This window comes from Acipenser ruthenus, chromosome 9 (assembly GCF_902713425.1).
Source record: "Acipenser ruthenus chromosome 9, fAciRut3.2 maternal haplotype, whole genome shotgun sequence".
NCBI lineage: Eukaryota > Metazoa > Chordata > Actinopteri > Acipenseriformes > Acipenseridae > Acipenser > Acipenser ruthenus.
The window spans coordinates 14332786-14354359 of NC_081197.1; the positions used below are offsets into that span (position 1 = coordinate 14332786).

Below are 21574 nucleotides of genomic sequence, written 5' to 3' on the forward strand. Positions count from 1 at the left end.
TCAAAACAATGCAGCCATTATGTCAGGGCATTAAAACACAAAGCAGCAAATCTAATAGTGGACGGTAAAAGGCAGTTCCTCTAATCCTACTTGACTTATTGTGGGGGGGGGGGGGGGGGGGGGGGGGGGGGGGGGGGGGTTAATTTAGTTGGCAGGGGAAATAACCCTGCAAGGAGGAGACAAATTTCAAGATCAAGGTTTATTCAAGTTAGACTGCTTCTCTGGGACCTGACAATTTGCAAGACAACCCTTTTTTTTTTTTTTTGAGGAAGAGCATTATAACAGATACCAAGACCAGCAAACCAAGCAGCCCCAGGAGACCATGGAAGTGCAGCCAGTGCTTCTCTGCAAGAGGAAGAAAGAAAATAGTTACTGGCAAAAGCATTTTGGTGATCAAGTGAGGAACACATGAAAAGGATAGTCCTACATTAAAATACACATGATCTCAAAATCACTTACCCATTTGTTAATGGGGCACATTCTCATCCAAAATGAAGGTTCCTTCACCGCCAGCGATGAGGCTGGTATGACCAGAAGCAGCTCGCTTGACTACGTTTGATTTCCCAGGACAGGGCTTTCCTGCACAGCGCCCTCCCACACCAAGATCCACTGGAACAGGCATATCTGTGGAAGGAGAGAGTTATCTGGAACAACATTATCAAGTGGTATAACTATTGCCCAAAACTTGTTAACCAGGGGAGCAGAACTTAAACCAAACAAACACTTCAGGGGAAGTCAACAGCAAGATGGAAGACTTCATGCAATAAATGGAAGGCTTGACCTAAAAATAACCAAACTTCAAAAGGACTAACATCCTCGGAAACTGTGGGTCCAGGTAGTGCTTTTCAGGAACATACCTCTCCCATCAAAGCATCCTTCATTACAAACACGGCGTTCAGGAGAACAGACTTCAGTTGAACACATAAAATAGATCTGAAAAGAAAGTAAATGGCGTTAGAGCAGCTGTAGATCTGCATTTGTCTAAAATACCATTTCTGACTAGGCATTTGGAGGCAAGCTTGAGTATACGATTGGACCACTATAAGAGACTCACTTCCTCATCCAAATGCTGCTTGGTCTTGTAGTCCAGGAACTGGAAGCTTTGTATTTCAAAGCGTCGAGTGTGCTTGGATACAGGCATGTTATTGTATTTCACATGGAGGCCAGCAGCACTGCTGTAATCCAGGATGTTGGGACAACTGTGGGGTAGAAATTCAGAAGGGAGGTCAGACAGCTGCCAACTAGGAGGCTTGACGTGCATGGCAGCCATATTGCCACTTCTAGCAGCTACAACAATCTAAATAGCTTGCAAAGAGTTACTTTAGGTGTTTGCAGCCAATAGTATTGGATCAGAGCCCCTCCCTTAACCTGTTGCTGAACACACTAATCCTATACAAAAAACACAGCTCAAATACAAGTAGGTGCTGATGTAGCCGTTGAGTGGGTAAGTATGAAGGGTTGACCTCCAAAGGAAAGGTCAGCAATTTGGTCACTGGTCATATCTGGAATGTTGCTTTGTCCAGACAAATGGAGACATCAGGATACTCACCCTTCATAGAGGATCACCCAGGCAGCTTGAGAGGACTGGGGATAGGCGATGCAGTAGTGGACCAGCAGAACTACATTGGGGTTAGGAGGGTTTACAAGCTGCACTTCCAGATACACCTTGCTGCCAAGCAAGAAGCTCAGGGGCAGATGGGACTGTGGGTAGAAGCTGGTGTAGCTGGTGTCTGCAAGAGACAAGTGCTTTAGAATAACCAGATGCCAAGTACATCGCTCTGAATACACCAGCCATTGAAAGGAGACTTCAGCCAGTCAAATCTAGCAGTCATTATGGGACATGATGCCCAACATAGAGCTACAGCTCCACAAGACCAAATGGGAGATGTTGAAAGTCATTACCTTGGTCATCAAGTACACCATGTTCTTATTAAATACAGTAAAAAGGTTAGACATCATGTTCAATTACCTGTGGCAATCCTTAACCGAACCCCAAGGGAGCCAAAAGCCAAGGCTGCTGATGGAGGCGGTGGGTTCACCACCAAGTAACCAGTGCTGGCCAAACTTCCTTTAGAATAGCGACATTCCACATATAAACTGCAGTGCAGAGGAGACAGTGAAGATAAAGAATCAATTTAGTTACCAGTTGGCACAGATGTTCCATTCAGTGACAACCATGGAGGCCTTTTACTCCGATCATGGGGGTCCCAACCCACCCATTACAACCAGCAAAGTATGCTGTAAAATAGGTTTCTTTTTCAGCAAGAGGGGTAACTGGCTGCCTGTTCCCAGCTCGTAAAATTACCGAAAAGGGCCATCTCTGGTAATTAGTCCATACACCTGCTCGTTCCCCCTAACCAAGCCATGAACTTCAGCAAGATAGATTGTAGTCTCTGCCACCGTCTACAGAAAAGAAACAAGCTTGTGGGTGAGAACACTGAAGCAGATAGGAATGTCAATCAACTGGGTCAGCCCAAAACTAGTGGTATTGCATTAGATTAGCACCCTACCACCACCCCTTAAACATACAGCTATAAATAAGGACTGTAGCCTAAAGTCCTAGTACCAACCATTGTGGTAAAGTAATGACAATTGCAAACCCCAGAGGAGTGACCTTACAAAGACATGTGTCCCACAGCCAGTCACAGGAAATTTGAAGATAGCAAAGTCTGGCGTACAGATGACTGGGGCACATGATTGGTTTCCTGCAATTACTAGACTGCCAGGATCGATTTCTGGCTTGGTTGAGGTGCGATATACAGAGAATACAAAATGGCCATCTGCAGCGCACGCTGAAAAGCAAAGAATATACTTGAATGCAAATAGTGAAACCTTGTGAAAAAGTCTGTTTCCCTGAAGGACCAGGTCTCCTGTACAGCAGGTCAATTATAAAGCTCCTCGCCCTCCCCAAATACTCCACAAGTTTTCCTATACAAGCTGTTCAGTTAATCTGGATTCTTATGAGATGAGCAGGGCTATATCAGAGTAAAACCAAGCCATACCATCCAAAGGATAGTAACACTGGGAAGTTGTTGCATCCACACAACATCCATTGGCCACACACAGTTGTAGATCAGCATTAGGTGGACCACAAGCAACCTGCTGACTTCTTGGTATCTTGCACCCTGAAAAACAGTAAAACTTAAATGTTTCACATTGTATAGGGAAGACCCTGTAGTTTAGGTTAATATCTTTGGTAGGGAAATCCGAGACAGACGTTGTCAAGAGGCACATTGTATTCAAGTAAAAGAAACATGATTCAGCAACAGCATTTGGCAGACAAGCAGCACCAGACTTGAGCACTCCTGCATTATGAAGTGTCCAGTGAATAAACACTTACCCTCACGTGGTACTAGACCAGGAACAGGACACTTGGCCTGTATATCTCCTCGCTCCCCAGTAAGAGTTGTGTAAAGGACTCTCAGGATGTAGACGTTGTTCTAGAAGTGGAAAGAGTTGCTCGTTGACAGTATTTTGATCACCAATACAGATGGGGAATACAGCTGCAATTGCCCTCTGCTTACCAGTATCTTGACATTGCAGGCCTTGTAAGGAGCGGTCAAGATGTTCTTGCCGTTCCCCCTCACCAAACTGTAGCCACAAGTCTTGGGAGCACTGGTAACAGCTACCAAGTTGTTGGATTCATCTACAACAGATGCCACATTTAGAGCATGCTTTCTGTTTTACAGCACCCAAATTACTGTGTACCAAGCCAACTCACCCATTAACTGGATATCTTGTAGCAGTCCACCAGGAAGTTCCACTGTCATGCAAGTATCACTGCAGAGGACAGGAACCCCAAAGGGAGGGAGCGGCGACCCTGTTGGTAAAGCTGCACTGGTTGGACATTTCATCTGCACCAGTACCCTTCTCCCAGCAAGGGTTACATATGCTAGAGTCAGGACATAATTCCCATTCTGGAAGAGAATTAAGGGAGGGGAGCGAACAAGTGAGGTTATTTACGTGCATAGGAATTTTAAAAGCAACAGTACAGAAAGCTAAATATTTACCAGCATCTTCACATCACAGGCTGTGTAAGGGGTTGTGAAGATGTTCTTTCCTCTCCCATGCACCAAGCTGTAGCCACACTCTCTGGTATCATCTTTGACAGTTACCAGAGTGTTGGATTTATCTGCAAGAGGAAAGATTGCCATGAGATTGGGTTTCCAGGGTTATCCTCATTGCCCAGCAATTTGGGAGGGAAGTTATCTGGGCCAAGGCACAGCTTACCCATCAGGGCTACTTGTTTAATTGGTCCTTCAGGCAGCTCTATTGTCATGACGGAAGCTTTGCAGACAGTGGGTATTGTTGGTTTTCTAGTAGTGGTTGTAGAGGAAGGTGTTTTTGTGGGTGCTGCAGCACTGGTTGGGCATTTCATGTGAACATAAACTTGTTGCCCAGAAGTTGTATAGCGGAGGGTCAAGATGTAGTTCTCATTCTAGAACAAGGAGGAAGTTGGCTTCAAAATGTATAACCAGGAAACAAGCAAATTGCAGGCTTGGGGTAGTAGTCCAGACACATTTTGGTCATGTCAGCAGGCGTCAGAAATGGCATGCTTTGAAGCAAAGACCAGAAAATCTACTAGGCCAGTGTTTTGCAACAATGCCTTCAATTTGATGTCCCATTTCAGTGGGATAACACTTACCTGGACTAGATTCAAACAAGTCAGTTTACATTCCAAGCCTGCAATGTGTTGAAGTTTCAGGATGGAGCTGCGCTTTGGTTCAAAACAATACTGCCACCAAGATGCATTATGCTATGTCCAAATACCTGATGTCACTTCAAATTTCTATGGATTTGGTTTAATCATATTTCCTGGAGGAGTTTGGTCAAGAAATGGCAGGTTACCCATCTGCCTGTGCGCTACTTCTCCAAACCAAAACTATCTTCGATAGAACCTTGGGCTAAGTAGCCCTAAAACAGGGTTCAAAATGATTACATGTCAAAGCTTAGGTCTGTCCGTTGTTTATTATGTAAGTTACCCAAATAAAGCAACATACAATGGACTCTGCAGCTTCATGCAATTAACCAATATGCAAATAAGTTAATTCTACAAATTTATATATAAAAACATACCATTGTTCAGGTCCGTTTTAAAATCCCACACCTCCCTCCCCATGATTACCAGTATCCTGACATCACAGGCTTTGTAGGGGGTTATGAAAAGGGTCCTTCCACTTCCCTGCAGCAAGGTGTAGTTGCAGTACACAGGAGCCTTGTTGACAACTACCCATTTGTTGGAATAATCTACAAAAAAGGAAAGAAAAGTTACCCTAAGATACTGACTGTGCCATGGACACATTTGCAGGGGTCTACCAAAAGTCCAACTCACCTAGAAGCTCTACTAGTACCAGAGGTTCCCTGGACAGCTCCACCACCATACTAGAGGCTGTGCAGACCACAGATGGCTCCCCACTAGTGGTTCTCATGGTTGTCTTTGTAGCGATTCCGGTGGTCCTGGTCGGTTTGGTTCGCTCCCATGTAGTGGTTGTAGTTGGGGCTTTTGTGGGTTCTCCAGCACTGGTGGGGCATTCCATCACCACATACCCTTTTTTGCCACCAGTTGTCAGATACCATATTTTCAAAACATAGTTATTCTAGAACAAAGAAAATATGTAATACCAAATTGATTTCAATGGTCATACAAGATGGAAATATGAACTTGCACTTATTTCATTTAATAGGAGAGGAAAGCAGAGCAAGTTGGCCCAATCATACCATTGCCTAAACTTTGTATACCGAGCATCAAAAGAAACTTCACTATTACTACACATTTTCAAAAAATATATACAAAATAGACATTGACAAAATGTTTTTGGTTTCTTGAATCATTATTCTTGACCATGACATGCTTCAGTGACAGACTTAAGCATATGCACTTAGTGACAGTATTGGACACGGGATATGGAGCGATTCCAGCTGTTGAATTGCAAGCTTGAATAAAAGAAGAAATTGCAGAACAAACAATATGCCACGTTGGTCAGTGCCTTTGTGTAATCGGCATGTTGGAGGCTGGACTAGGGCAGCGTACGGTGGCTCACTGTCTTGGGTGCTCACAGCCGGCAATTTCAAACCTGGCGAGGACGGTAGAACCAGACACTGTCCACGATCTGGGGAGACCAAGAGTCACAACACCTGCCCAAGATTGACAGATCATTTTGCAGCATCTTAGTGAAGTCAATTGTGAATCAGCACAAAAAAAAAAAAAGTCACTGCACCTGCTCAAAACAGATCAATCACATCTAGTGAATTTTACCCAAATATTTCTTTTGATGCTCAGTATATGAAGCTTTAATAAAAAAGCACAGAAGTTTATTGGTTGTGAGAGCATACAGTATGGTGTTGAGTAGTTAGGCGAGCTTGGACAAAAATGATTACCAGTATCCTGACATCACAGGCCGTGTAGGGGGTTATGAAGAAGTTCCTTCCTTTCCCGAGACAAGGTGTAGTTGCAGTACTTGGGAGCATCAACGACAGCTACCCACTGGTTGGATTTATCTACAAAGAAAAAAGGGAATTACCAGTCTCCATTAGTGTCACACGAAGCCCCTCAAATTAAACAAGCCTAACTCACCTAGAACCTTAACCAGTCTTAAAGGTTCGTTGGGAAGCTCCACCACCATATTGGAAGCTGTGCAGACCACATTTGTAGGGGCCTTGGTAGTCTTCCCACTGGTGGGAATTGGACATCTCATGTGCATGTAGCCTCCCTTAGCAGTGGTTATGTAGAGTAAGGTTAAGATGTAGCTTCCATCCTGAAAGTGAAGGAACAGTACTACTTGAAAGCGGAAAGATGTTATGCTTATGTTTTTCCCCCATTGCAGAGCCAAGCTACTGACGTCACACGCAGCAAAAGTTACTAAATTTGCCAAAAGATGCACAAAACTGTATTAAAAAATAGAAAAGTACAGCTGTATTTTGTAAATATCTAGGAAGGTCTAAAAACAAATTGCCGATTATAATTGACTTGGTTAAATTAGTTCTATTGAAGGGGGTGGGGGGGGGGGGGGGGGGGGGGAGAGATTAATATGACTTGCCAAAGAGATCTCATTTAAGGATAGTTCGATTTTGTTTGGGTGCTGAAACAGATTCTGTGCAGCTTGGTTCTTGCTCAGCTTCACAAATAGCCAGTGAAGAACCACTTGTACCCATACCAAGCACTCACGGGTCAGATGTGCTAGTGAGCGGTATTGGTGAGCAAAAACAGAGAATAGTTTTATGTAGGTTGTAGTATTAGAGATCACACTCCAGATTAGCACAAATGTACGATTTCTACCTGTATCCGGACATCACAAGCCCTGTAGGGGGTTGTAAAGAGGTTCCTGCCGCCTCTTCCCTGCACTAAACTGTAGTTGCAGTAACTGGGAGCATTACTGATATCTACCCATTTATTGGACAGACCTATACTAAAAAAAATTAATAATAAAAAAAAAAGTTACCAAGACGGATCTGTTCCCTCCCAAAAGTATTTGGGCCAAATTCAAACTCACTCAATACTAGAACTTGAAGCAACTCAGAAGGCAGTTCTACAGTCATGCTGGAGGCTCTGCAGAGAGCAGTGTCTGGGAGAGTTGGCATTGTAGGTTTCCAAGTAGTTGTCATTTCTCCACCAGTGGTGGTTCTGGTCAGCTCCCCAATGGTTGTCCTGGTGGTCTTCCTGCTGGTTCTGGTTTTCCCGCTGGTGGTCTTCCTGCTGGTTGTTCTGGTCTTCCCGCTGGTTGTTCTGGTAGTCTTCGTTGGCTCCCCAATGGTTGTCCTGGTGGTCTTCCTGCTGGTTGTTCTGGTCTTCCCGCTGGTGGTTCTGGTACTCTTGGTTAGCTCCCCAATGGTTGTCCTGGTGGTCTTCCTGCTGGTTCTCCTGGTGGTCTTCCTGCTGGTTGTCCTTGTCCTCCCGCTGGTTGTCCTGGTGGTCTTCGTTGGCTCCCCAATGGTTGTCCTGGTGGTCTTCCTGCTGGTTGTTCTGGTCTTCCCGCTGGTTGTCCTGGTGGTCTTCCTGCTGGTTGTTCTGGTCTTCCCACTGGTGGTTCTGGTACTCTTGGTTGGCTCCCCAATGGTTGTCCTGGTGGTCTTCCTGCTGGTTGTTCTGGTACTCTTGGTTGGCTCCCCAATGGTTGTCCTGGTGGTCTTCCTGCTGGTTGTTCTGGTCGGCTCCCCAATGGTGGTTCTGGTTGTCTTCCTGCTGCTGGTCTTCCCGCTGGTGGTCTTCCTGCTTGTTGTTCTGGTTTTCCCGCTGGTGGTTCTGGTAGTCTTGGTTGGCTCCCTAGTAGTGGTTTTTATTGGACAAGTCATGTGCACGTAGCCTCCCTTAGTGGTAATGTAGAGTAATGTTAAGATGTAGCTTCCATCCTGAAAGTGAAGGAACAGAACTACTTGAAAGTGGAAGGACGTTATGCTTATATTTTTCCATTGCAGAGCTACCGACATCACACGCAGTGAAAGTTACTAAATATGCCAAAAGATTTGCACAAAACGGTATTAAATAGAACAGTACAGCTGTATCGCTAGATTTTGTAAATATCTAGGAAGGTCTAAAAACAATTGCAGATTATAATTGACTTGGTTAAATTAGTTCTATTGAAGGGGGGGGGGGGGGCTTGGGGGGGTGGTGAATATAAAATTTGCCAAAGATCTAATTTAAGGATAGTTCTCTAGTTTGTTTGGGGTGCCGAAACAGATTCTGTGCAGCTTGGTTCTTGCTCAACTTCAAATAGCCAGTGGAGAACCACCTGTACCCATACCAAGCACTCACGGGTCAGATGTGCTAGTGAAGGGTTATTAGTCAGCAAATCAGAGAAAAAATAGTTTTATGTGGGTTGTAGTCGAGCTCAAACTCCAGATTAGCATACAATGTACGATTCCTACCTGTATCCGGACATCACAAGCCCTGTAGGGGGTTGTAAAGAAGTTCCTGCCGCCTCTTCCCTGCACCAAACTGTAGTTGCAGTAACTGGGAGCATCATCGATATCAACCCATTCATTGGATGGACCTATGAAAAAAATAGTTCCATTATCTACAAAGACAGATCTGTTCCCTCCCAAAAGTATTTGGGCCAAATTCAAACTCACTCAATACAATCAGAACTTGAAGCAACTCAGAGGGCAGTTCTACAGTCCAGAGGGCAGTTCTACAGTCATGCTGGAGGCTCTGCAGAGAGCAGTGTTAGGGAGAGTTGGCATTGTAGGTTTCCAAATAGTTGTCATTTCTCCACCAGTGGTTCTGGTCATTTCTCCACCAGAGGTTCTAGTAGTCTCTGTTGGCTCCCCACCAGTGGTTCCAGTCAGCTCCACACCAGAGGTTCTAGTAGTCTCTGTTGGCTCCCCACCAGTGGTGGGACAGCTAATGTCCAAGTACCCTCGTTCATCAGCAGCAGTTATGTAAAGCAAGGTCAACATGTAGTTTCCATTCTGAAAGTGAAGGGACACAAGTTGAAGACTGGAAGGACTTCATTCCACGACAGTGTACATCTCACCTGCTTCTCAACTCTGGGAGGCTTCCATAGCTGGCAACCATCTTGCCTCAAAAGCCGAGTTTAGTGTTACAGTAAAAGGTTTAAAATGTACTCCAAATCCCACCCATATCCATGCTTCCCCGCTTTGTTTTAAAACATCTCTTTAGCAGCGCACACATGAAATTGTGAAAGGTACCAGAGACTGTGAACGTATCAAAATGCATTGCGAGAAGTTAAACGTTAGTGAGAAATTACCAAGGAGAAGGGCCTAAAGGAAGACTCCCAGTAAATAAAGGGGAGTCAACAGGTCAGAGTGCAGGTGAACTTGCTTTTAAACTCTGGGAAGGATTAACAGGATACACAGAGGAGAATACGGTTAAGCGTGCGAAGATTTGCTTTACAATACAGAGTCAGTTATCCAAACTAATTGGGACCAATGCTAGTTTGCATAATCTATTCGTATGGATAAACGGGTATTCACAATTACTGTAACTAATGTATAGAATAAAGTTTACCCAAGTACAGATGAACCTGTCTCATATTGCCTCCCTTATCACAACTTAAACTAACCACACACCATAGGTTCTTTGAGAAGGTCTGAATATCAAACCTGCTTTGGTCACATTGTGCAGCCGGTCAAATGCTTAATGACCAGCCTTTACAAAGTAACCAAAAGGATGTCATTTCCAATACACCCTACAACAAATCATCTTGTTGCCAAAATCTGTCAAGGTTCTACAAATGCACATAAAGTGCAATACCTAACTGATGGTGCAGTTGAATTCATGCCTTAAAAAAATGACTTTCCTTCCAACTAATGATACCAAAAAAAATGGCCTGTACTAAACTAAGCATTTGTTTAAATGTAATAATGACAGTGTACAGTATTAAAACACTTCTAATTCACTGTTAGTTCTCGCTTGCAATGTGCCATCAGTCAAACATGAAAACTGTTTACATCAAATTACGCCTGCACAGCAATCCTGATGTAGAAGTAGGTTCCTCTGTACTTGGTACACAAGTACCTATGGATATTTAGCTAGTAAACCTAGCTTTTTAAAAAAAAAAAAAAAAAAAAAAAAAAAAAAAAAAAGACCCCTTTATCCAGGGTGACCTACACTCAAACAAATATATTAAGACTTAGTAAATATATGCGACTTAGTCGTAAACAAATATATTAATCACAGTACAAGTAAGAATACAATTAAGAGCAAGATAAAAATACAATGACTTCCGTTCTAGCAAGTTCTATTCCATCACATTAAACATACAAGATTTAATGCAATGCAGGAATTACGGTACCTACTGCAATTCACACAACATACCAAACTTTGTATTGGATTTTCAATCTCAGTACACTGCCAAATTACACAACTTCAGGAATCATTAAAACCTCAAACACATTCAGTAAAGTGTTTCTATACTCTGTTAAGGCATTGGAAGAACGTGCAATTGGAAAGTTCTTAGCTGCTCAAATACAGGATCTCCAGCCCTTCCTGACAAGATAAAACCGTCCCGTCATTTAATTTGCTTAACTGCAACAATTTAAAAAGCACACAATGCTCCATCTAAGGTTTTGGTGGTCTGAATTCCTGACCTTGCATTTGCCTCAGTCCGACGGTAATTTGGCAGCTAAATCTCAGCCATTTTAGCAGAAGCCATGTTCACAATATGCATTCCAGGTATGTACTGTCGTTTAAAGATCAGATAATTTACTGCTGTACCGAGGAACTGTTTTGAATTGCATATTTTGGACTGGGTTTATGATTCCAGATTGTGATTTAAATAGTTTTGAAATAAAGACTCAGCCCTTCCCAAGATAGTTCGGGACAGAGTTTAGTTAGGGCTCAAAAGGGAGCTAGGTTTTGTTTCCAATTGGTTTCCCCCCCCCCCCCCCCATTTGTCATAAAAGAAAATAATGTACTGGAACACAAACTGTGTTGGTATCGTTGAACGAGTGCTGGCAAATAGCTAGCAATCCTTTTGCATTACTAAATTATCCAGAATTTTAGGAATGAGAATATATATACACATCGTAAAGCTTCAAATAAATCGCCAGTCTCCAATAAGTGTGTCTGCTGGGAAATATGGTCAATAAATACCGGAGGTCTTAAATGCTAGGTTATGACTACTGAACAATTAAGAAATGTTTACCAATTTAGCGTTTATTAATATCAGTAAAGTTAATGTGCCGTACATTTGTGCTGCAGGCCTACCTTAATACACGGTTGTGTTCCAATTCAATGGGTTGGATAGTGGATTTTACTGTTTTATTACTACAATACATTCTGTTATTACCCATTCTTATTACAACCTTTTAATGACATTGCAGGAATGTTGCAATTTGTCATTTCTATAGATGTGTGCATGCAGCTTTTTCCTGATTGCATCTGAAGTATTTGCAGATGTTTGTGATCTTGCAGAATAAAACAGAGTTTCGAAATAAGCGCCGGGGCTCCTGGCAAATTTAGCAAGTAAACTTATCTATAGCGTAAATCATGTAATCAGGGCTGGATTAAGGCATCGGCAAACTGGCATGTGCCTAGGGCTTGAACTCAAGGAGCGGCCCCAAAACGGTTGTGTCTTGCATAAAGCTTCAGCCTCCTGGGTTTCATATTCCACGCAAATACCGTTCAGAAACAAGCATTCACATCAAGCGATCATTTAACTACACAATGTACAGGTATGTTTGTTTTACTATTTGTGGACTACTGTGGAGCTACAGTTGGATCAAAATTGAGCACCCTTCATACTACATTTTTTCCCCCAACTGCCTATGGGGTTTCTTGGTTGAACTTGCCTTTTTATTCAGCAAATCAGAACATCCGTTGTCGAGATGCGATACAGGATTGAACGTAGGCTTCAGTTTTATTCCGAAATGTGTTTAGCACATCCCCTACAGTTTGTCAGATTCATTGTCAGTCATAACTTGACTGAATTACCATTTACCAGGTGAAGGGCTAGTAAGAAAAGGCTAGAATGTATAGAGGTGTGCGCATATATGTATGTGGCCATTTGTTCAGGAGTAAAAGTAACATTGAGCAGGTTTCATTCAACTTCATGAATGAACACTGGTTAATTCTATAGGGGGATAGAGATCAGTCACAGCTGTACATCGTGGAATTGGCACATCAGGATTATGTAGTTGGGTACCAAACCGCTTCCACTAAATTAATTCCATTTTCTGCCTTCAAATACAAATGAAGATTAACAATGCTTTTGTCTACAGAGCAAAGCGAATTACCATACAATATTCCTACCTGTATCCGGACATCACAAGCCCTGTAGGGGGCTGTAAAGAAGTTCCTGCCGCCTCTTCCCTGCACCAAACTGTAGTTGCAGTAACTGGGAGCAGCACCGATATCTACCCATTCGTTGGACAGATCTACAAAGAAACCAGACTGACATGAACCAGCAAGACTAAATCAGGTCCCTCCAAAAATGTTTGAGCCAAACTCAAACTCACTCAATAACAAAACTTGTAGTGACCCAGAGGGCAGGGCTACAGTCATGCTGGAGGCTTTGCAGACAGGAGTGGGAGGGAGAGTTGGTTTTGTAGGTTTCCCAGTAGTCCCTGGCTTTCCAATAGTTGTAGTCCTAGTAGTATGGGTTGTTGTCTCTACTGCTGGACAAGTCATTTGCACCATCCCTCTTATCCCAGTTGCAGTTGTGTAGATTATAGTCAAGACATAGTTTTTATTCTGGAAAGTTAAAGGGTAGCCACAAGAACATAGTCATTGACACCAAGCGATTACAGTGGGGAACACTCCTCAACTTGGATTTACGTTAAATCAAATGTGCTATATTCAAACAAAGCTTAACTTACCAACAGACATAAAGAAATGGCAATTACTAGTAGACTAAAGGCCAGCCATATGGCTCTGCAACTTCTAGTTAACCCTTTAATGACCAGGATATTGTGAACACAACCATACTGAAGTGGGCTTTTAAGACGTGATCGTGTAAAGACGATTAAAAAAATATGAGTAGTGTCCATTATTGCTTATAAAAGACCCTGAGAATAAACATTTACTATGTCACTGCAATCACTTGGGTGAAACAATGTCTCATCTGCCCCTATTTTTCAATAAAATATTCAGGGCGTATTGAAAAGTTCTTTGGGTCACAGTGTGTACACATGTATCCAAGCCGAATTACAAAAAGAAAAAAAAAACCAATCCGAAATGGCGTTACTGCAGAGTTCATACGGTTTCTGAAGTACTTTAAAATGTTCTCCAGTGTTCTGAAAATGACGCCATTTGCAAGATGCTATTGTTAAAAAATGAAATAAAAAAAAAAAAAAGGTTTGTAGTGAATTTATAGGAAGAGAGTCAAGTACAGCGAAAAAGCACCTGGTCCTGGGGGCGGTGTAAAGAGCTATGAAGATGTTGACCACACATTAGCAATGTTCTGACATCGTAGATTACACAATGGCTGCACACCCTGATTAAGTTACTGCAGTGAAAGGGACAGACAAGGTTTCTTTCACCCCACCCCCTTATTCACAGGTCACCAATTAGTTATTTCTTATTTTCGCCCCAATTTAGTAGTGTTCAATTATTTTGTTTGGCTCAGCTCACCGATACCACCCCTACGCTGACTCGGGAGGGGCAAAGACAAACACACGCGGCCTTCTGAAGCTGTCCACACTGCAGACTCACCGTGCAGCCAGCTCAGAGCTACGGCGTCAGAGGACAACGCAGTCCTAGGCATCTTACAGGCAAGCCTGCAGGCGCCTGGCCAGACCACAGGGGTCGCTGGTGCACAGAACAGCCTGGACTCAAACCAGCAATGTCCAGACTATAGGGCGCATCCTGCACTCTACGCGAGTGCTTTTACTGGATGCATCAAATACAGCACAGGTCCAGAATGCAGGTGCTTACTCCTGAAATGGCATTACAGCACATATGTATGCTTAAAAAAAAAAACACCGGAAAAGTTAACCAGCAGGAGGCCACCATAACCTTAATGACTTCCTTCATTATGTATGCAAGGACCACTTGTATACATAATGGTCAGGACATAGTTTCCATTCTACATGTACAAGGGGAGAAGGAGGAGACAGTGGCAAAGTATCAAAGCATTCGGTTGGACAAAAAGCCACTCTTGATTAGCTAAAGTTGACTTGATACCGTTAATACAATTCATTTTTGGAATGAATGCCATTTGGCCCATTTAAGCCAATTGGATTACTCAACCAACAAAACACACTGACCACTATAAAATTCAAAGTAAACTGGCATGCCAATTTTGCCATCAAGTAGAAGTAAATGAAGGATTTAGCAGTCTCATCACAAGGTGTGTAGGGGGTATAAAGATGCAACGTTAGAGCCATCCGTTATGAAAGTTGATGACCAGAACAGCATGTACAGAAATGTCAAAAACAAACAAAACCTCCAGAATCAAATACAAGGGACATGTAGATGAATACACACGTCCCCACTGGCATAGAGTACACAAACACCGAGGAAAATTACCAAGATCTTGACATCACAGGCACTGTAGGGAGCTGTGAAGAGGATCCGTCCTCGTCTCTCCACCAAGCTGTAATTGCAGGAATTGGGCGCATCAATGACTTTTACTGGCCTCTTGAATTCATCTGAAACAAAACGTATCCATGAGTTCACATCCAGGATAGGACTAGCCATTGATAGTTTCTAGTTCAAGTACCCCACTGCAAAAAGGTTATAGTACCCAAATCAACCTCGCAACACACCTAGTACAAAGACTTTTTTTTTAGAGATCCTGCCGGCAGCACCACAGTCATGTTAGAGGACCTGCAGACAGGAATGGGTTTCTCCACAGTGGCTGGAAGAAGAGGCAATTCTGTAGGGCTTCCAGCACTGGTTGGACATTCCATCCGCACAGACCCTCGATTCCAAGTAGCTGTCCTGTACAGGACAGTCAGAACATACCGACCTCCCTAGTAGGAACAAATGACCAATACTTGTAAAAGCATATACAATTTCACACAAGTACCACTGCCATGTAAGGATGTACAAACGGAATGTTCAGTAAAGTCCTATTCAACTTTATGGATGAAAATGTTACCTCAAGGTCAAACTGAAATATTAAGAGATTACAGATCAAGCTAGCCCCCAGGGAACCACAAAAAGTGTTCTAGTGTCACTTGAAATGTACTTGCCACTTCCTCAACAAAACAGCCAGTGTAGGTAGTTGTAAAGATTATTTTCTCCAGATGCAGAGAGAGATTGTAATGGCATCGTTCTGCCAAAGCACTAGTCACAGTGATCTCTTGGCCAGAAAGATCTGCAATAAAAGGAGACATCATTACAGCAAGTAGAAATGCGGGTTCACACTGGGCATACGATTCAGACGGACCACCTTGCGTTCAAAGCGTAGACGCTGCGGACGAGTTGGGAGATTAACTTCTCAGCGTCAAGTTGGTGGCATCACTCACATTTCAGCCAACCACATGCCTCTTTCCTTTAGAATTTAAAGTAATACAATTTACCGTTTATTGTTTGAAATAAAATTACACTTACAGATGTAGCAGAAAAGAATTAAGCATGTACAGTATCAAACAGATAATCAGAATGAAAACCAACAGCTCAGGAATTTAAACCGTGTTTGATGTGCATCTCAGCAGCCTACTGAAAGTGGGATGGTTAAATTAAACAGGTTGTTATCTGAAAGTCTGAGCAAATGTCAACGATCTTACCAACCATGAAACTGAATGGTGGCATTTGCCGTCAGTGAATTTCTCTTTTGGATCATTTTTTTTGGCTCTGCAGTTATACCATGTACAAATTAAAAGCAGTTGTGTGCAGGACTCGCCGAACCTCCAGAAGTTGTCTTTTTTTAAACTAGTCAGAATAAATTAAACCGAGGGAGAAGATTGCTCAGTGTGAACTACAGCCTGCGTCCATCTGGATCTTATACCCAGTGTGAACCTGCCTTCAGTATTTGAAATTCCATTACAGCTTTAAGCCAAAAATAAAGGGAACAAGCATAAGACACATTCACCATGCATTGGTTAACCAAATATACCAGCTAATCGGGCATCAGTACTCTGATAGTCACCAGTTGTTTGAATAGCTTTCCAAGAGCCAAGAACAGTGGGCAATATTGTGATCAGTGCTGTGGAATGCCCACCCTAAGCTACCAAGGGGAGTGAATGAATAAATGTCAATCTGTATGTGCCTCCATTAGTCAACTCACTGGTGGGAGAAAGAAAAAGAAGCCACACAACCCTCACCTTTCACTCTAATCCCCCACCAAGGACCATTGGGTAGCACTACTGTCATGCCATCCTTGTTGCAGATGGTAGCAGACACATCTGCAGGAATTACTGTAGACAGTATACTGGAAGTTACTTCTTGAGTTGTAGGAGTCTCGGGTTGGGAAGTTGGTTTTGGCTTCCCACCCGCATGGCAAAGCACAGACGCCTCTCCCATTACACCATCAGCATGCTGGAATTGGAGGCTCAAGGCAAAGCAACCATCCTTAAAAGAGAAATTCTGTTATTGGCATATTCAGTATTGCTTGTACTGAAGCAGTTTACTGGAAGCATGCAGCAACATTTAATAAATCATGGCCTCAATAGTCTTACCACAAATGCAACTTGACAGCTTTGGAAGGAAGCAATCAAGATGATGTGTCCAGTCTTCATTTGAAAGAGTTGATAATTGCATTGCTCGGCAATACTACCGACAGGTATTGCCTTGTCAAAACCATCTGTAGAAGAAATGCCATGAGTTCCCTGCACAGCAAGTTCTTTCTAAATGCTTATTATACAAGGTCTGTTCGAGGCTTCAGTTGTACTACTCCAGTAGTAGCCAGCCAGCCAAGAACCATATGCAATTGAACATGCGAATGGGTCACGACTTCAATTTCTACGTCAACCAGTAAGGAGCGGTGGGTTGACACTATCAGAATTCAGAGGAACATAGATGCAGCTCACCTCTCACTTTGACTGCATTAAGACTTCCTTTAGGCAATTTGATCATCATGCCAGACTTGCCACAAAACACAGAAGGCAAAGACTCTTCAGGTGGGACTGTAACATTAATTCCGGTCCTACAAGACACGAGTGCCTGTCCTAGCTTCCCTGGAGCCATTTGATAGTAGAGGTTATAGAAATAACGATCCATCTAGGAGGGTCAAAAATATAAATAATGGCGTCACTGGAGTTTTAATCTTCGCAGTATCCTGTTCCTACAGGTAGGAAGGCCATCCTAGGTTCACATTATAGAAGTGAACAGCCAAATTGAGTGCAACAATTCCAATATTGAAATGGGAAAATAAACCCATTATATAAATTTCACACATCATTTTGTATTGGTCCATTCTTCCTAGGTTACAATGCAGGCTGTATACAGAGCATAATGTTTCCGATACTGGTGGAAAGCAGGATACACGTACCAATCTCCTCACGTGACATCCATTGTAGGAAGTAGTGAAAGTGATCCTTCCCTCTGAATCACTCAACAGTTGATATTTGCATTTAACAGCAACTTCATAAATGGATACCCATTTGTTGAATTTATCTACAATTAGAAGAAATTTAGTGAGATCTCCGGATCTATTAAATAGGCAGAGTTTCTCAATTGGCTACACAGCAGCGAGAGGAAAACAGCTACAGAATAAATCTTACATGTAGTTACTCAGAACTGCTACCAAACATTTGCAAAAAACTAATCCATCGCTCATCTCACCCACAGATCCCAGTATAATCCATCCCTCAAGTGCACCCAAGACTAACCACCACACTACCACCAGTACTTCAAAAACTGAAATCGAAAATGCTCTTGAAAAGGGTGCTGTAGTCCTTATGTTCAAGGACAGAAGAAACATGTACTGTAGCATACATGCAACAGTTTCAAATGCATACAAGGAGTTGCAGCAAGGTATATGGTGAAGCAAATACACCCATACATTCCATTTAGTGCCAGGCAGAAACTCACTTTTTACACGAAGCGCTTCTATTGGTCCTGCTGGGAGTTTGATGGTCATGCTACTCTTACCACAGATTGTAATAGGTCCATCAGGTGTAGAAATTGGACAGGACATATGCACATAGTGGTTCCGCCACATCAGGGTCAGGACATATTGCCCACCCTGCAAGCAAAAGTAAAAAATGTCAAAGTTGAACGGGACTGTTCTAGCCAGCATCTGAGATTGTAAAGAACCTCAATAACGATGAAAGCAGACGCTCTGTATTTGACAAAAACCACCCAAGTTGAAGAACATTTAAGAAATTAAGTTAGTTGTATATGTGGAACAGCAGTCCCATGGCATTTGCTTTGTCAGTTTAACATTTATACTGTACAAGGCCAGCAAGTGTGGATCCGATGACGTAGCAGACTTTAAAAAAGTTATGAATCTAAATCTTACCAGTGCCTTCACATTGCAACCTTTGAAGGCAGTTGTAAAGTGGACCACTCCATTTCTCTCCAACACCTTGTACCTGCACCTCTGCGGAATCTTGCTTACTTCAACAAATATGAAGTCGGCTGCGGGGGAATAGTTACAATGAGACTTGATAACCGTACCTCTTCCAGAATTAAACAGATACCACGTTGGCAAGAACCCTTACCTTGCACTTTAAGGTCCGTCAACCTTCCACCAAACAATTTGATGGTCATGTCTGCAACACCGCATGTAGTTGCGGAAGCCAGGGTGGATGGCTCTCCTGTGCTATGGGGAGGAGGGTTTTCTGGGGTAATAGGTAGATTAAATACACCATAGAGCCCTACAGAGGCATCATAGATGCTGCTTGGCAAACCGTCACCTTCAGAGAGAACAGGAGAGTTGCGTGCACTGGCAATTTTAAAAGCTGGAGAAAGAGCTTTATGCAACTCCAGATTTATATCGGTAAGTACAGAGCGGTCAAAAGAAGAAACGGGCATTCCAGTAAGGTCACCAGTAACTAGGTCCTCACGATGATAGGAATGCACATCAGGACGCAAAGTATCAGTGCCTTTCTTTTCAAGATCTGAAAAGGCAACAGACTCATAGCCTAGGGTTTCAGAATAGGTACCAGATTTATAGTTGTCAGAAGAATCAAACTCTTTGCCAAGTTCACCTATACCCACGTCTGCGGCAAGATTAATAACAGAATCATTATCTTCTAGAAGGGTAGCAATATTAGACACATTTTCTTTATCGGAAGTAGCCAAATCAGCATATGCAAAGACTTGAGGGAAGTCCGCATCACGGTCATTACTCTGATCAGTAAAGAGTACATGTTCCACATCGCCTTCAGATTCTGAAGCCATATGGTACTCATCAGCAACAAAAGGGACAGAGTTCTTGGTCAAATCAGAATTGAAGTGATCACTATACAGATTGGAAGAGACAGGCTGTTCAAGTGCATCCTCATCATACCTAGAATGCTGGCTGAAATCAAAAAGTCCATGGTTTGCAGCATCAGACTCAGAAAACACATGATCAAGAGACTGCCGCTGTTGATCTGCAGAATACCCAGCAACCTCAAAAAGTTCACTTTTTCCATTTGGTGAAAAGTTATCTTGTTTAGAAAAAACATCCTCAGCATAAGGAATGGCTAAATCAGCAGGCAAGCTCAAGTTCCCTCCACGATCCAAGTTTCCTGTCCCTGACATGGAATTTGCAGCCGCTTCATCCTGCAGGCGATCATGAGCTGAAGCAAGAGCTTGTGTGAGCCTCAAGACCCAGGCCAATAAGAAGAAAGGCAGCATCGCCTGCCCTCTCCGTAACATCGTTATTGTAAATAAAATGCCACCAAAAAAACCACACACAAAAAAGCAGTCAATATGTCTGAGTTCTACGGGCGCGGGTATTTAAGTTGTGAGGCTTAAAGTGTTTTAATTGAATTTGTAATTGACAAGCCAATTGCTGCCGTTGAATTATCAACATTTTTAGATCATTGGTAAAGCACTGCTAGACTCAATTCTGCACGAGAGAAAATCACCGGATTTAATTTTCAAAAAATGTCAGTATGCTGAGAAACGTGTGTAGACGTGCCCTATACTTAAAAGATGAAAATAGCATCGCGTTAGATATAGGAATGAACGTAATGAAAGAAACAATAAAAATGAAGAATCAACGGTTCCTGTAAACGATAGTCACCAGTGCTTAATGTGTAAACAAAGAGGTGCCGGGGCGCAAGCAATGATAATAATATCGATCGACCGCACATTCAAAACCATAACAAGTTTATTTGAAAGAGCATGTACTAGTGTTAGATTTTATCATCACGTATTCTACATCATATACAAAGTAGTAGTATGTGCACAAAAATAAATTAAAGGGACGGGGGGCAGTGGGGGTCGACGACTATGTATTTTGCCCGTCCACTTTTTTTTGGTTCTGTGCATATGCACTATTATTGTGTTTAGTGTTATAGTTTGAAAAAAAAAAAAAAAAGATACACCGCACCCTACTGGTTTGACCCACGGTCCGCGCTGTAAGGTATGCAGGAAAGCGTTTAATTTCAACATCCCTAAGTAACATGTTCCTGTTATTAAGCAGTAATAATAATCGGAAGCAATGGTATTTAAAAATAACAAAGGCCAGTTTTCACTACGGTGAAGGAGGCTACAATTTTCTTTTCATTAAAAACGTGTTGTTTATTGAAATTCATGTTCAGCTTTCATACTGAAGCATGTTGTGTACTCATTCAATCAAGCAGTAATGTAAGAATCTGCTTATATCGTTCAAGACGTTCTTCAAAGCAACTAAACTGATTTGTATATATTTAAAAAAAAAAAAACACACACACACACACACAATAGAGTCGTGGTCCTTCTTTCGCAGCCAGTGTCATCTTTGTGGCACGTAGCTGAAATCGTAAAGTAATTAAATGTCCCTGGTTTAAGAAAACGCATTTGCGAGCAAAACACTTTATGGCATTTTTAACTAGCTGAAGAGGTGCCGGGGCTATGCCTCGTACCCACTGAATCCATGAGATGTTGTAATAGATCATCGATAACTTTAAAACACATTCTGTCAGTGGTAGAATATGTAGTACAGTGAAAGACAAAACATAATAAGGGGATGTTTTACGCACTGGGTTTTCATTGACAAGACTGTCAATGTCTCAAAAGTGATGAATAAGATGAATTTGCCAGAGGGCCAGCGGTATCGTCAGCAGCTAAGGATGTGCTCTAGTGTTTTCTTTA

General features: G+C 42.5%; 2 protein-coding genes across 2 annotated transcripts in view; both read right to left on the reverse strand.

Moving 5' to 3' along the window:
• Positions 1-228: 228 nt before the first annotated feature.
• Positions 229-21574, reverse strand: part of LOC117406249 (mucin-5AC-like) — an 84218-nt gene continuing 62872 nt past the window's right edge. Inside the window, exons 31-46 of the mRNA XM_059030580.1 lie at positions 5333-5597; positions 5126-5247; positions 4231-4438; positions 4011-4132; positions 3722-3917; positions 3525-3646; positions 3341-3440; positions 3003-3125; positions 2620-2792; positions 2306-2403; positions 1970-2097; positions 1550-1730; positions 1055-1199; positions 858-933; positions 460-624; positions 229-345 (exon numbers count right to left, since the gene is read on the reverse strand). Coding sequence (XP_058886563.1) covers positions 467-624; positions 858-933; positions 1055-1199; positions 1550-1730; positions 1970-2097; positions 2306-2403; positions 2620-2792; positions 3003-3125; positions 3341-3440; positions 3525-3646; positions 3722-3917; positions 4011-4132; positions 4231-4438; positions 5126-5247; positions 5333-5597 — 2217 coding nt within the window. The 3' untranslated portion in view covers positions 229-345; positions 460-466. The remainder of the gene's footprint in view (positions 346-459; positions 625-857; positions 934-1054; positions 1200-1549; positions 1731-1969; positions 2098-2305; positions 2404-2619; positions 2793-3002; positions 3126-3340; positions 3441-3524; positions 3647-3721; positions 3918-4010; positions 4133-4230; positions 4439-5125; positions 5248-5332; positions 5598-21574) is intronic.
• LOC131737977 (uncharacterized) lies at positions 14927-20214 on the reverse strand. The gene is made up of 10 exons (XM_059030468.1): positions 19009-20214; positions 18807-18925; positions 18377-18530; positions 17835-17959; positions 17374-17563; positions 17023-17147; positions 16669-16915; positions 15595-15719; positions 15166-15372; positions 14927-15048 (listed from the first exon to the last, which is right to left on the reverse strand). Exons 1-9 carry the CDS (start codon positions 20150-20152, stop codon positions 15166-15168), a joined length of 2436 nt encoding a protein of 811 aa, XP_058886451.1. The 5' UTR covers positions 20153-20214; the 3' UTR covers positions 14927-15048.